Consider the following 16559-nt stretch of genomic DNA (forward strand, 5'->3'; position numbering starts at 1 on the left):
GGAGCTTTAAAAATACTTATGCCTGGGTTCCACTCCCAGAGATACTGATGTAACTGTGTGGAGGTGTGAGCTGGACCTGCTGATGTTCTCATTAATGTGCAGCAATGGCTGAGAGTCACTAGTTAAGCACAAAGGTAGGATGAACTCTAGATCTGAGTTTTGTTACTGGTAGATACTGGCATTGCTCTTTTATACTTCATTCACCAAAAATCTACTTAAGTAACATGACTTCAGGTTTCTTTCTGCAGTCACTTGCCAAAAGTCTTTTGGAGCTTAAATGATCTTGACAATATTACAGAATTTAAAGAGGTGACATTTGAAAGCTCCTAAGGGAAAAGCAGGACTAGAGTTGACTCAGCTCAGTCTCTCAAGGTCAGGAATCTCTATTTATTGATATTGTTGTCTACAGGACTGAGTCAGTGGAGACTCACATGACTCAAGATGATTTTAACAACCTCACTTTTTAAATTTTTTTCAGATTTTAGACTGTATTTTGGGACTTTCCTGGGGAAAATGGCATATTTCAGAATTTCATGCTTATCAAAATGGATTTTTAAAAACTAGATCTTATATTTTCCAGGAAGGGCCAAAGTCATGTTTTGTTTCTCTTATGAAAAAAATGTTTTTCAAGTTAGATTCGTTATTTGCGTAATGCTGTGAATAGTAAACTCAGCAACTACTTAACATGTTACCTGAACAGTATTGATTTTATAAGTTGTGGGCTTGGAGGCAGTATCTCTGGAAGCATTCTAGGTAATGCTGGTGGAGGATAGAGAGGTATAGGGAAAAAGCATTATTAGGTAGCTGTGTGGTTTTGGGCAAATAATATCTTATGTATTTGATGAAGTGGTTGGACTAGATAGTCTCTAAATTGCTTTCTAACAATCTGTAATCTATGACATTCTAAAAATGGTTTGAGATCTCTTTTATTTTCTATAATCCTGAGTCATAGAACGTTTCAGCTCTGGATACTGCTTCCTTCTGAGAAGGCTGTTCTGGAAATCACTAGTTCTTGAGTCTATTTCAGTTGCTGTTTAAATTTGGAAAACTATTCAGCAGTTTTTGAATACTTCAATGCCTTTTATTTGTTTTCCGGATAAAGACATTATGGAATATTATGAAATTGCTCCCACTGGGCTTTCCTACCAATACTTTTAAAGTTCTGTGCTCTCCCTGTGTGCCAATGAAAGGTCAGTAATGTGTGCCAATGTTTGTTTTCAGTGGGACTCCTTCCTCCTCAGAACATACACATCTCTGATGAATGGTATACAAGATTCAGGGTGTCCTGGGACCCTTCACCCTCTCCAGTTCTTGGATATAAAATTGTATATAAGCCAGTGGGTAAGGAAGTGCCTTTGTCATCATAGAAATGCTTTGGAGGGTTATTTGCATATCAGGGTATTTTCTCTTTCATCCCCCACTATTAGGTTCTCCTGAGAGTTCAGGTATCACACCAAGTTTCCTGTCACCAAAGGCAATGTTTTTGGCAATAACATTTTAAGCCAATTATCTTAAATACCATTGTTATTATAGGTATAGATGAGATTCTAATTAAATGTCATGATTAAAATGTTTGACTTGGTTCATAAAGTTGCACAAATCAAAGATGCCTGTCTTCAGACATCCTATATGATCATGAAATAATGAATATTCCATCATTATACCTCTGTATTTTCCCCACTATACCCAGGTATTATTTTATTTTGGACATAGATTCCATGCAGTTTATTCATGACAGTCTTGCTTTCAAATCCCCTCTGAAATTTTGACCTAAATTAATATCACCTTGATTAAACTATTTGTTATTTTTGTTTTAATATTCTGTCTATATGCTTAGCGAAACTGGAAGAAAAATGCTCTTCGTACCAAATTTGTTAGGGCATCTTCTATATATCCAGGAAGAGTATGAACTAGAAAAAACATGAAGGAGAGAAGGCGAGAGAAAGGAAATAAAATTTGAACCTATGTAAGAAATAGAAAAAGAACTTCAAAAAGAAAGTGGGGTTGGTAACTAAGGACTTTAGCAGCCAAAGTATGTGGAATGAGGTCCAAGAAAGAAGTTCTTAGATCGTCTCTACAATAAATGAAAAAGTGTCAATTGAACACCTACTATATGCAAAACACTATGTTGGCAAAATAGGGCTTGAGAAAGAAGCTTGAGAATTCATTCACTAAAGAAACATTGATTATATACCTACTACATTCCAAATGCTGTGCTTTGCTTTGAAAATAGGAGGGTGAAGAAGTCAGTGTCTGCTTATAGTTATATTTGCCATATAATGTAGCTTGTGCTCCAGTGAGTAAGTGCATGAGGACTATGGAATTAATGGTGTTCATGATTCCCTTTGACTGTAGGATCTTTAATTTTATGCAGAATTTCATGCTAGTGATGGCATGTTTCTGTGTATTTTTGTGGTTATTAATAAAGGTTCCAATGAGCCCATGGAAGCCTTTGTTGGAGAGATGACATCATATACCTTACACAATCTCAATCCCAGCACCACCTACGATGTGAATGTTTATGCTCAATATGATTCTGGACTCAGTGTCCCCTTGACAGATCAAGGCACTACATGTGAGTCATGGATATTTTCATGGTTGTAAGAAAAAGTGTAGTAGAAATTACCAGGTCAGCCTATTCTAATTTTACTGTAATTATACATGTATAATGTATTTTTTTTTTTTTTTTTTTTTTTTTTTTTGAGACGGAGTCTCACGCTGTTGCCCAGGCTGGAGTGCAGTGGCGCGATCTCGGCTCACTGCAAGCTCCGCCTCCCGGGTTCCCGCCATTCTCCTGCCTCAGCCTCCTGAGTAGCTGGGACTACAGGCGCCCGCCACCGCGCCCGGCTAATTTTTTGTATTTTTAGTAGAGACGGGGTTTCACTGTGGTCTCGATCTCCTGACCTTGTGATCCGCCTGCCTCGGCCTCCCAAAGTGCTGGGATTACAGGCTTGAGCCACCGCGCCCGGCCCTATAATGTAATTATACATGTTTCCTCAGCATTATGTAGGCAGGCTATTTTGTGTCTGGGTAGACAAAATACCTATCCAAATACATAAATATTATAATTGAGTATATAAAAATGTATACGATGAGAAATTTGTGTATTTCACATAAAATACTATATTTTGAATTTTAAAAGATAAAAATTATAGAAATTATCATTTTATCCATGAATGACCTGTAAAATTAGATCTGTGATGCTACTTAGTTCTTCTTTACATTTGATATTAAGATATATATTACCTAAATCCATTGATTTAATTTGACTTAATTATTGAATCATGATTAGTGATTCAGTCCACAGATATATTTTAATGACAGCATTGCTTTGATAACTATTTAATGACTTAGCAGATAGCCTTTTAGAAGCTGTTTTCATTATTTTCCATGAGAAGTTTTTTAAATTCTTAGTTGTGAGAGGGACTATACGGAATTTCCTTTCCTTGAAAATCAGTGATAGAAAGGGGGGTCTATTTTGGCAGTACCACATTTTGAAATACGATTCATGTGTGTTTCTTCTAAGGAAACATATTATGATTTTGAACTTTATTTCAGCCACAGTGAAAGTTTGAAAATTGCGTTATGATTAAAAGTATATTTTTTTGCTTTAATTTACAAAGTGAATCTCTTTCTTTCTTTCTTTATTTTATAGTATATTTAAATGTAACAGATCTGAAAACTCACCAGATTGGGTGGGATACATTCTGTGTCAAATGGTCAGCTCACCGGGCAGCCACCTCCTACAGGCTGAAACTAAGCCCTGCAGATGGTATGTGTGTAAAAAAGAAAAAAATGATCTGTAGCATGTAGTGGAAACATTTTAAATTTCAGTAAAGAAGATACCATTTTGTTTATAACAATGATATATAAAATTGTCTTGAAATATAATTGATGATGACACTGGCATTTTCCTTTGTTGTCATAATCAGGAACCAGGGGACAAGAAATTACAGTGCGTGGATCAGAAACCAGTCACTGCTTCACTGGCCTTTCACCAGACACTGATTATGGTGTCACTGTTTTTGTGCAGACACCAAATCTCGAGGGACCAGGAGTCTCTGTTAAAGAACATACCAGTAAGTTTTTGAGAAATCTGGAAAGCCTTCATAAGGCTTTAGAATAGAATGCTCTAGGTAAGGAAGACTTAAGTGAATCCTGTGCAGGTACCTCTCCCCAAGGGTAGCAATAATGATAGGATGATGGTGAGTTCCTGAATGTGGAGTCTAAAGCTGGTTCAGGACCTTTTTCTGTAGCAATTGCAAGTTGTCCCTGTTATCGAGTTGGGGCTACTTTGAGGAAGGGCTAAAGGAGGGAGAGATGGCTCTCGCTGACAGTGAGAAGGTGAATTCATATTAGTGACTTTTGCTCATTTGACCCTATCTGAAGGCCTTACATTTTCCCTTTAGATCTTTTTTTTTCTGTAGCTGTAGTGGATGTTGAATGACTACCAGTGACACCAAATTTGGATGGAATAAAATCCCTAGTATGTTAGTACTGATGACGGTGGTGTCTCATTTTGTATGACTTGATTTGGTATACAGGATTTAAATCGCTCTTAAAATTTACTTTCTGGGATATAAAATGTGCACATGGTGTGTTTTTATAATTATTATTTTTAAATTCTAGCTGTGAAACCAACAGAAGCCCCTACAGAGCCACCCACCCCTCCTCCCCCTCCCACCATTCCACCAGCCCGGGATGGTAAGTACAGCTAAATAGGCAATACATTCAGCTGATAGGGAGCTACAGACTTCTTATTTATGCTGCATGTACATCATTTACAATTAATATAGAACATTTCTGATTTATTATTGCTGCTGAAGAGTTTTTAGACTGAAAGAGAAGATTACCAGTAATTTGTTTCTCTCCATCTCTGGGCACATTTTGATGTAAATAAAATCAGTCATAAATTATTCCAGCTCTTCAGTTAGAAGTCTGTTTCCTCAGTTTTACAGATTTAGGTCTTCCATGATCCATGGTTACATGGTGGACATTTCTTTCTGCTAACTGCTGGCATTAGTAAGCACTGTGAACCCTTTTGGCTATATTTACAACCTAAGCCTTGAGGCTGTTGGCTTTAAAATTCCTGGTGTCCAACCTGAGAAGTTCCCTGGATTACACAAAGCTAAAAAATTTTCCATTCACCAAAATGTGAAAGATAATTGTAACTTGCAGTGAACTGGTAAAACGACATACTGATTTATTAAGGTTGGTCTCTCAGCATTTGAGGGCAATTCTTTAGCACTTTATCAAGCTAAATTTTAGTTAAATAACTACTGGATTATTCTTTTCTCATATGCTGTTTGCAGCATTTAATAGAAAATATTTCAGATTTTAAATATATTTTTATTTTATCTTAGAAGGATGTAGAATGTTACAACTTTATTAAACCTATTATATAAGTAAAATTAAAAATTAAAAGTGTAATATTGTAGGGTAAAATAATAATGGGTTCCTTTAAATTAGATATAGAAAGAAATTCAGTAAATAATCTTGGTTTAAAAATAAGTTTTTTCTTTTTAAATAGACTTTGTTTTCTAGAGTAGTTTTAGGTTCACAGCAACATTGCAGGCACGATGCAGAGATTTTTCATCTCCGAGACAGACTGCCCTTCCCCACCACATGCCCAGCCTCCTCGACTATTAACATCCCGTGTCTGAGTGGTACATTTGTTACAACCGATGAACCTACATTGACACATCATCACCACCCAAAGTCCATAGTTTACATTAGGGTTCACTCTCAGTGTTAAACTTCTCTATGTTAAGTTTTTATAAATTAAAATTTTGTTAATTGTTTTTAGATTTTTTTCTTAACCTCCAAGTCTAGATATTCAAATAAAAATCTTCTTTCCTACATATGATTCTAGTGGCTTAATTTAAATTTTACAAAGGACTTGGCCAGGTGCGATGGCTCACTCCTGTAATCCCAGCACTTTGGGAGGCCGAGACAGGTGGATCAAGACCATCCTGGCCAATACGGTGAAACCCCATCTCTACTAAAAATACAAAAATTAGCTGGGTGTGGTGGCACGTGCCTGTTGTCCCAGCAACTCAGGAGGCTCAGGCAGGAGAATCGCTTGAACCTGGTAGGCGGAGGTTACAGTGAGCTGAGACTGCCAATGCACTCCAGCCTGAAGGCAGAGTGAGACCCTGTCTCAAAAAAGAAAAAAAAAAAAAAAAAGGACCTATTTGCATAAAGTCAATCTTTAATAATTATATTCCAAATCTCCAAACTTTTTATTTGATTTCTCCTCTCCTCTCATTTATTGTTCAAAACTACTTGAAGAGTTCCGTGAGGTAAGATTGTATCTTTGCATAATGGATCTAAACAAATGGAGTAATTCCAGAGCAGGTATTGTGGATCTGTTAGTCCAATGCTTCTTAAATTTATTGTGCATATGAGTCATCTTATTACTGCTGGTACTGATTCAGGAAGTCTGGGGTAGGACCCAACATTCTGCATTTCTAACAAGCTCCCAGGCAGTGCTGTTGCTGCAGAACCACACTTTGCGTAGCAAGGTGTTTTACTATATTTTCAATTATGTGATTTCATTTAAATGAAAGAATTTATGAGATTTGGGGCTTCTTATGCTTTCCTTTTTTTGTAGTATGCAAAGGGGCCAAGGCAGATATTGTGTTCTTGACTGATGCCTCTTGGAGCATCGGGGATGATAATTTTAACAAAGTTGTAAAATTCATCTTCAATACTGTGGGAGGCTTTGATGAAATCAGTCCTGCTGGGATTCAGGTGAGTGTCATTCCACCGGTGGCCACTCATTTGTGATGTCTTGCCTTTCCTTTGAACTTCTCTTTTTAAGTAAAAAGTCTTTTCAATACAAACTCAATTTTGACTTTCTCTTATTCACTATTTCCTTTATTCATGTATTTTTGGGAGGGAATTGGGTGTAAATGATAAATAAATAGAAAAATAAATGTTTTTTCTATTAGTTTATTAGTTTTTATCTTTGATTAGATGATATTCCTGTTGGAGAACTTAGGGGATTCTGACTCTTAACTTCCTGCTTCCAACCATGACACATTTCTATAGAAGTTCATCCAAAGTTCTGGATATTAAATTCTTTGTGATTTTCATGCTCTGTGAAGTTAGAAGAATCAGTGATAAACAGTGACTGGAGTGAGTGTGCGGAACTTGCTGCCTCTATCATTACTTTGCAGATAATTACCTTGACCAGAAGAATGTCCGTTGTTGAGCTAAAGCATATTTCATTTGCTTTTTTAAAATGATAACTACCAATTATCTTGCTCTGAAATCACTCCAAATATATTTGTTATACTGAAGTACTTAGAGAAGTTTGTATTTCCAAGAGAGGCCTCAAAGAATAAATCATCATGTAACCCTAACCCAATTAAAAGACCCAATTAAAATTCCACCCCCTCTGGTAAGGCGCCATGATGGCTTTACCCATTCCATGCTTTTGAAGTATTTTGTCTATATTGCTGCATTACAACAAATATCACTTCATATTGTCATTAATTGTGTGCTGTCTTCTGTCTACTCTTCTATCTAAATCATTGACTCCTTAAAGCAAGAGACTATCTTTTTAAAAAACAATTCTCTCCTCCTTTTCTTTCCCATTTCTTTGCTGAATTTTCTTTATTTTGGCAGTTTGATCATCACTGTGGCATCATGAAAATAAGATATTTTGAAATAAACCACAAACAATTTCATCAGCAAAACATGTTGTCTTTTATGGAATAGTAGTATACTAAATTTCAAATCCTCAAGTAATCCTCTGGACCTTAATCCAACCCAAGAAGAGTAAAAATTCACCCTAGTTGTATTCTAAATTTAATGTGGTTATATTCTTAATTTAACCACATTAATTCAACAAGCAAGCTTTTTTTCATCCTTTTAGGAATTTGTATTTCTAACAAAAAATAGCTACCATATTTTATTAACTCCTATGTACCAGTTACTTTGTATACAGGATTATTAGTCTTTAAAACAATCCTAGAAGGTAAGTATAGTTATCCTCATTTTACTGATAAAAAAATCCATTGTCACATAGCTATTAAATGCCAGAGCTAGAATTTGAACCCAGTGAATCCTGAGTACAAAGCCTGTACTTTTTCCACTAAATCCCATTTTCGATGAGTTTGTGATGAGGGATGATTACAATCACACACGTGACATTTTTATATTGCCGTAAAGAACCGATATAGTCAGTGAGAAGCAGCAGTGGGCTGAGTCAACTGTTTAACCAACATTTGGATTCAAGATGGTATGTTCTCATGTCTAATCCTGGGACCTCACCACTCCCCAGCTTTATTCCTCCCTGTCTATGTCCTAGAGAAAGGCACAACATGAATATAGTATATTTTCATTATTAACGTCAGTTATGACAATTTCATTGAAGATTGAAAAATAAAGAATTTAATGAGACAAGTGCAGTAGGTGTTATAATATTAGCTATAAAGAGCTTACAATATTCTATCAGATCTGAGATACTTTTTACAACCCCCCGCCCCCCGCTTTATTCTGCAGCTAGAGAATCATTTGAAGATTGAAATATAAAATGAGATGACTTATGCTTACTGCTAAACCACATTTTCCTTCAGGTTTCATTTGTGCAATACAGCGATGAGGTCAAGTCTGAGTTCAAGCTGAACACATACAATGACAAGGCCCTAGCCCTTGGGGCCCTCCAGAATATTAGGTACAGAGGAGGAAACACAAGAACAGGTACGTGTATATGTAGACCTTTACTCTCCAAGCATTTGTAGTGGCAGAACTGAGTGTATTATCTCACGCTAATGTCTAGATTCTTATCAGTTGGATGTGACTAATGGCATTGGGGTAGTTTTCACTGAGTTGACACTAAAATGTTCCACGCCTCATTCTGTAGGCAAGGCCCTCACATTTATCAAGGAGAAAATCTTGACTTGGGAGAGTGGCATGAGGAAGAATGTCCCTAAGGTGTTGGTTGTGGTCACAGATGGTCGGTCCCAGGATGAGGTCAAGAAGGTGGCTTTGGTCATCCAGCAGTCAGGCAAGCACATACATAAATTTGATTGCACTTGCAATTTTAACATTTTTAAATTTCCACAAATGATTGCAAAAGACTAAATTTGCTGATGTTACTTTATTGTTTCTGTTTCACTCTGCACTGTATACCTTTGTAATGCTGATTTACATTTAATTATGGAATGGTTTGCAACTGCTCAAAATGATATGGTGTATTCTTTGTATAAGATGTGGTTCAGGATCGACAAGGGGCAAACCACATTTTCCCATAGTGGCTGGAAGGCTACAGAAAGCAATGATAATGAGATGATGCTAGAGCAGGCTTCCTGCCATAGCAGAAATGAATCTTGATACTGCTTCCTGTGCAAGGAGAGAAAAAAGGAAGCCTTTAGCTTTAGCATATCTTTGCAGATGTAGACTTAATGATTGCTAAAAGATATGTTGCAAGGAATAGAGGTCTTAGGGAGTCATCTCTGGGATAGATCTTGGCAGTCAAATATACTGAGCGCCTCCTGGTAACACTGTCCTTTGGATTAGTTATTTAAGATCATTAGAGGTGAAAGCAGGTATTTCCAGTACTTGCATTAACAGCCCCCCTACGCACTGCTGTCCCAAGCAAGGTCTGAGGTGGATATATTTTTAGAGAGAATCTTATGCATAATTTGTTGTAGTAAATTATAAAGTATTTAATTACATGGAACTTGTCATCTGTACATGCAAGATTCTTTGGCTAAAATTATGAGTTGTGATTAGTGCTAAGTCATATTGTCTTTTTTTAATAGAGGTTGTTCCTGCTGATCTTTTATAAAATGTATTGCCATTGTGTTATACACTTTACACAGATTTCTGCATGTTTATGACTCCTGGTAGATTTAATTTTGGGCTTATAAATATTTGCTTCTTATGTTACCTTATTTATATCTAAATATATTTCTAATTCCTTATATAGCTTTTTTTCCCCCGATGTCAAATTTAGCTTTCGGAGTGAAAAATGTGCTTATTTGTCACAGCCTAAATTTGCTTATTTGTCATAGCCTGTCTGTTGCCAGTGAGAGTTGTAGATGCCATTTTCAAAATGGCCAAAGTTCTGCCTTTGAGCCTGAGTTTCCTGAGAAAATCAGTTTCAGGAACCCAGATTTTAAAATGAGCCCATTCTTAACTTCTGAGTCACATAAGCTTAAAATATTAATGGCTGCAGAACTCATGTATGTATCAGGACTGTGGATCTGTGGAAGGCAGTGTGCACTACATGAAGTCTTTCTGCTATTAAAATCTTCATATTTAAATTGTTGGGATTTTATCTTAGGAAATCAAATTAAATGAATTATTTAAGCCAGAAAATAGAAAGACCTGGAAAAAGTACGTATTTATTAAAGAGAGTTCATGTCAAATAAAAGGACTTGCGTACAGTAGGAAAATACAGCATCATTTCTGATAAGAATTTTTTTGCATTGTTCTAACAACAAGGACAGAAAAAGAGATATGTGATTCATTCTATAAATTCTACTTTGCAGGGTTCAGTGTCTTTGTAGTTGGTGTGGCTGATGTCGACTACAACGAGCTTGCCAACATTGCCAGCAAACCAAGTGAACGGCACGTGTTCATTGTGGACGACTTTGAATCTTTTGAGAAGATCGAAGACAATCTTATTACATTTGTTTGTGAAACTGCCACTTCAAGTAAGTCACAGTCAACATGGATCTATAACCTCACTTATTCTGAAAAATAATTACTTAGTAGACAATTCTATATCATTTGTAGGATCAAGTCTGTGCATAAATAGATCCTGGGAAATCACTTGAGAACCTGATGAATCACTGTTCCTATTGCGATCATGCTAAATGTGTGCTTGTCAGAAGTTCATTTTTAGCCTTGAATATGTAATTTCCTTGTATGGAATATGTAATTTCCTTGTATGGAAAAGTGTTTTACTATATCCTTTTCCCACCACCCTAATGCCTATGACATTTGGTTAAATTAATCTCAGCCTCAAATTGCATACATAGGGCATTTCTGTGAGATGAAGGTTTTCCCCATTAGTAATCAATTGGTATTTGTTTTGTCAACATCCATGCTTCAAGAGAGCAATGAAAAAAAAATGGTTCCTCAGAAATTTAGTGGATTCCCATTTGTTTGTTTGGGTTTGTATTTTCAAGTTCAGCTTTTGAACTATAGTGAAGAACCAAAGTTTGATTATTTAAGTCAATTTATTATCATCATCCATTAACACCAATTCTTGGTGTATAGGTTATGGAGGCAATTAATCTTTCATAATACCAGGAGGCAATTTATCCTACATAATTGATCAGGGGTCTGTGGCTAGTTCAGACCCCTGATCCTAGACAGGGCTATGCTTTACAAATATAATAATCCTCTCCATTAAACATTCTATTAAAAACAACTGGTTAAACAAACTTTCTTGGTTTACTATGAAAATTTATGCTGAAGTTCGGAGCGCAGCTGCACTGGTGAAAGTGAGTGGGGGGCTTGAGTGGTTTCTCTTCTGTTCCAAGTGGTCCTGGATGCAGCCATCTGGTACCCTCAGCTCTGAGGGGTCCAGAGCAAAAACTACTGCACAATTGTTACTGTTACATGGTGTTTGGTAGCCAGGGTGAGGCTTGGAGACTTGGCAGAGAAGAGGGTTGGGGATGGACAAGCTCCTCCTACCTTTGCAGAAATCTAAAATTCCCTGGGAGGGAAGTTCTTTAAATCTATTGAAAAATGTGAAAAATTCCTCCTTTAATTCTATTTTATTATTTTTAAGAGTACTATAAAATTCCAATTGGATTAGAGAATGTTAGGGAAATATGTGTTACACTGGTTAATAGTATAATTTCTCCTACACATAGGAAGTGTACAAGAAATAATGTATAAAGGATTAAATAGAGAAGTTATTTTAGTAAATGAACAATGTCATTTATTACTTGAAATATGTTCATTGCTACTTTCTGTGCATATATAATTTGTACATCGTGTTGGTGAATCATACTTAAAGAACACTGTACATTGCAGGTTGTCCTCTCATTTATTTGGATGGCTACACCTCACCAGGTAAGCATTTATACTTTTGGGCTAATTAATTTCCAGATTTAAGCAATAAAATAATTAAAATGTACTTCATTTAATATTTTCTTTTTTGATGTAAAGGTTTTAAGATGCTTGAAGCGTACAACCTGACAGAAAAGAATTTTGCTTCTGTACAAGGAGTATCTTTGGAGTCAGGGTCTTTCCCCAGCTACTCAGCTTACAGGATTCAGAAGAATGCATTTGTGAATCAGCCTACAGCGTAAGTGTGACAACAGGAGGTTCTCCTTTTCTTTTCTTTTTTTTTTTTTTTTTTGAGACGGAGTCTTGCTCTGTCACCCAGGCTGGAGTGCAGTGGCCGGATCTCAGCTCACTGCAAGCTCCGCCTCCCGGGTTTACGCCATTCTCCTGCCTCAGCCTCCCGAGTAGCTGGGACTACAGGCGCCCGCCACCTCGCCCGGCTATTTTTTTTTTTGTATTTTTTAGTAGAGACGGGGTTTCACCGTGTTAGCCGGGATCGTCTCTCGATCTCCTGACCTCGTGATCCGCCCGTCTCGGCCTCCCAAAGTGCTGGGATTACAGGCTTGAGCCACTGCGCCCGGCCGAGGTTCTCCTTTTCTTAAGACCTGCAGAAAGTTCTAGGAATATTTGCTGACTTCCCAGAATCCTGGAACTTTAGAATTGTTGGAAGACTGCTTATGGATGACCCTGATTGGTTTTCTTAAATACAGTTGGGTTAATTGTTTCCAGGTTACATAGTTGTTTGCACACAGGAGACTAAGACTCAGGCCTCGTTATTCCCAGATCCAAGAAGCTCATGCTGGTAACACATTACTGACCCTTTTGAATTTAAGGCTAGAAAAGCTGTTAAAACAGGAAGGCAACTTAATATTTTGAACATCTCTCCCTGTGGTGCAGAGGACTGGATGGAATAAGTGCAGAATGAGAGCAAACATTGTTTTTAGTGTTTCAGACCTCTAGAAATGAAAGGTAGTTTTTCTCGTCCATGATCAGACAGTTGGCATTTAGTTTTTATTGGCTGATGCTCTAGCAATCTGTTGTGTAGCTGTAGGTGTTATTTTACTTCATGAATGTTTGCACCTGAGTTTGATAACTGAAATCTGTATTTCTTATTCATTAAAATGAAAACTTTTTATGTTGAAAAATGTGTTTGCCAATTTATGGAGAGAAAAGAACAATGAGAAATAAAGGTATTGTAAGCTCAGGACAGGGTCAGAAATGATGTCTGAAATATGAAATGCTCTGAGAAAGCTGATGGAAAATTCAGACTAAAACCAAAGCTAATTTACTTTAAGAGGCACAGATCGTATTGTTGTAGTTTGACCACATTGTAAGTCTCTAACTCCTTAATGGTTAACCATGTTGGCTCGGAGTTCTAGGTTTTTCAGTGAACCATAATACCCGGTGTTTAACTCTTCCAGTCAGCTCAACATATGAGTTCTACATTTTAACTTATGACAGCCTATTGTTTTCTCAAGCATCAGAACTTTTGACTGAAAGGAAAGAAACATAAATGCAATTACATAATTTTTTCACAAGCACTAATTAACTAAGGAAGGAGAAAAATGGGCTAGGTGAGAGATGAGTTGATGTGGAGAAAATATTATTTGTAACATAGAATATTATAAAGATAGTTCTTGAACATATAAAAGACATCATGTCAGCTTACCCAGAGCATATGTTTTAAAAGCAAGATGGCATTAGTGGTGTGGTATTAGGACATGAAAGCTCTGTGTCCTCTATCAAAATTCATGGAAGAATAGCTTCTTTTCTATGAGTTTATTATCTGGTTCTTTTTCTTACCTTCAGGGAGAAAGTGTTATTAAATGGTCTTAGATAGAAAACCATTAATTCTGCTTCAAAGATTCCCCCAGAACAATGATTGACTAAAGTCTGGAGGGACACATGGGACCAATTTTTTGTTTTTTGTTTTGCCTTACAGCTTAGAGCCAAGAAACATTTCCTTTCAATTAATTCACATCCTTTTATCATCGCTAAATGTTTGCACATGTATATGGCCTTCACATTTAAAATGGATTTTGTTTTTGGGAACATATGAGCTCTGGGGGTGATTTATTTGATTTCAGGGGAGAAATTTGGAAGTGTAAAAACTATTACTGACAGGGAGGGAGAGAGAAATTAAAACCTTAAGCCATTTTTATGATCTCATACAGCTGACATTTGAAATTAAGTATATTTAGGAAGATTCATTCTCTTTAAATGATATCTGTAGTCATAATGTTTATCATTCTAAAATTATCATATAATTTTATAATACTCTGTGTCTCAAAAAATTAGTTATTACTAGTAGGATAAAAGACTATTTTGTAATTTCCGACTTTTGTGACTTTATCAATTTAGAAATAATCGATCACAATTTACATAATGGATCTTTAGTGCTTGTTCTTTTGATGTGCTTCCTAAATTTTTCTCCTTCTAAGGAGAAGTCAGAAGGAGCCAGATTGTTATAAATAGCCTCTAATACTACCCATATGAGATTCTGGTGCAGAGATTTAAAAGAGTATCTGTTCTTGATGTTAAAGCAATCAATCTTTCTTCCTTTCATTTTTTTCTTTCCTCTCCTTTTTCTTTCATTTTATCCAACAGAGACCTACACCCAAATGGACTCCCTCCTTCATACACGATTATATTATTATTCAGACTTCTCCCAGAAACTCCCAGTGACCCTTTTGCAATTTGGCAAATCACAGACAGAGACTACAAACCACAAGTTGGAGTGATTGCAGACCGTAAGAATTTTTATCTTAAGGCGCATGCATACTTAGTTTTGATTATGTTTTTCTTTTCTCTTTTAAAAAACTTTCTGAATTTACATTATATATATATTTATTTGATATATACTTTTATGTTTGAACTTTTCCAAGTATAACACATCAGTAAACATCCTAATTACATTTTATCACAACTGAAATTATTTTATTATTAAAGAAATCTCTCGAAGAATCATTTGCTAATACTTTAAATAAAAAGTATACAATGCATGTGATTTAATAACACTATGTTGATTACAGCTTCTAGCAAGACGTTATCATTCTTTAACAAGGATATAAGAGGCGAGGTACAAACTGTTACATTTGACACAGATGAAGTAAAGACATTATTTTATGGAAGTTTTCATAAGGTAAAAACAGATTATTTGAGTCTTATTTCTAGAAAAAATATAAAACAAATTTATTATTTATTAAAATGTCATGTTAAATTGGTAGAATTATAACTATGTCTTTTAAAAATAAAATCTTAAAAAAACGTATTTTAGAGAATTTGGTTAATTCAAATAATATTTAAAATAAAACAATATACTAATCAAGAGATAACTACTAACATTTTGATATATTTTTAATGCTTATTTCTTTTTAAAATTTGAATCATATAGTATATATAATATTATTCACCTACTTTTCTGGTTACCATTTTGTTATGAATCTTTGTGTCATTTAGTCTGCAAAGCTTAATTTTAGTGGATCTTTTAATTGATAATATTTCTTCTGCTTACTTTTCATTGAAAAGTACAAACATGCCAGTGAAATGCAAAAATTGATAATATATCTTCTGCTTGTATTTTATTGAAAAGTACAAACATGCCAGTGAAATGCATAATAATTATTTTTATCAATCCAAAAGCTATCAGTATCTACCAAAATAATTAAGATAAATGTTTATGATATTAATTTTTATGTGAACACACATTCTTTAAAAACATAATTCTCTAGAAAATCTTATTAAAAGTTCTAAGATGCATTCTAGGGATTGTCTGTTCTTGATTATCTTAATCAATTTTCTGTATGTCAACATCCAGCAGATAGTAGAAACTTTTTTTTCAGGTTTCTGAAGGACAATTCATTGACAAATAAGCACTTCTTAGAAAATACTGAAGTTGGAAGCGTTAGAAATAAAAAGAATGATCTAGGTTAGGAATGGAGGTTAGGAATGGACTTTTTAAAAAAACTTCTGTTTTAAGTTCAGGGATATGTGTGCAAGATGTGCAGGTTTGTTACATGGGTAAACATGAGTCATGGGGGTTTATCATACAGATTATTTTGTACCCAGGTATTAAGCATAGTACCCATTAGTTATTTTTTCTGATCCTCTCCTTCCTTTCACCTGACACCCTCTGATAGGCCACAGTATGTGTTTTTCCCCTTTATGTGTAGGAATTCACTTTTTAATGATATTTTTTCATCCATTGGATTATGTTAGCAGGAATACCAGTTGTTGCACAAATGCTTTAAAATTTCTTCAGTGTGGCGTGTAGAAAGATTAGCCTTTATACATAAAAGACAGATGTTTCCAGTTCAAGCTGATTCTCAAGTGAAAATTGAAGAAATTTCTTCTACTTGAGTAGATTTAGCAGTATTTCTTACTGTTTCTACTCCTGAGGAATCTTGCTTTCTTTCCAGATTGTTGTTCTTATTCATTAATCAGATTTTTGATAAGGATGCTAAAGGACTGTCTTCATCAAGCTCAAGGAAGCTTCAATGTACATATTAGTGATACCAAAAAAA

General features: G+C 35.5%; 1 protein-coding gene across 4 annotated transcripts in view; it reads left to right on the forward strand.

The window, feature by feature from the left end:
- COL12A1 (collagen type XII alpha 1 chain) overlaps positions 1–16559 on the forward strand; it is a 128618-nt gene that overhangs the window by 78975 nt on the left and 33084 nt on the right. For all 4 annotated transcript variants that reach the window (XM_015136789.3, XM_015136788.3, XM_015136786.3 and 1 more), the window contains 13 exons: positions 1222–1341; positions 2429–2575; positions 3656–3772; positions 3933–4079; positions 4630–4704; positions 6614–6753; positions 8586–8709; positions 8873–9016; positions 10506–10670; positions 12004–12042; positions 12139–12277; positions 14644–14786; positions 15069–15178. In XM_015136789.3, the coding sequence (XP_014992275.3) occupies positions 1222–1341; positions 2429–2575; positions 3656–3772; positions 3933–4079; positions 4630–4704; positions 6614–6753; positions 8586–8709; positions 8873–9016; positions 10506–10670; positions 12004–12042; positions 12139–12277; positions 14644–14786; positions 15069–15178 (1610 nt within the window). The remainder of the gene's footprint in view (positions 1–1221; positions 1342–2428; positions 2576–3655; positions 3773–3932; positions 4080–4629; positions 4705–6613; positions 6754–8585; positions 8710–8872; positions 9017–10505; positions 10671–12003; positions 12043–12138; positions 12278–14643; positions 14787–15068; positions 15179–16559) is intronic.

The sequence above is a fragment of the Macaca mulatta genome, chromosome 4 (genome assembly GCF_049350105.2).
Source record: "Macaca mulatta isolate MMU2019108-1 chromosome 4, T2T-MMU8v2.0, whole genome shotgun sequence".
In the NCBI taxonomy this organism is placed as follows: Eukaryota; Metazoa; Chordata; class Mammalia; order Primates; family Cercopithecidae; genus Macaca; species Macaca mulatta.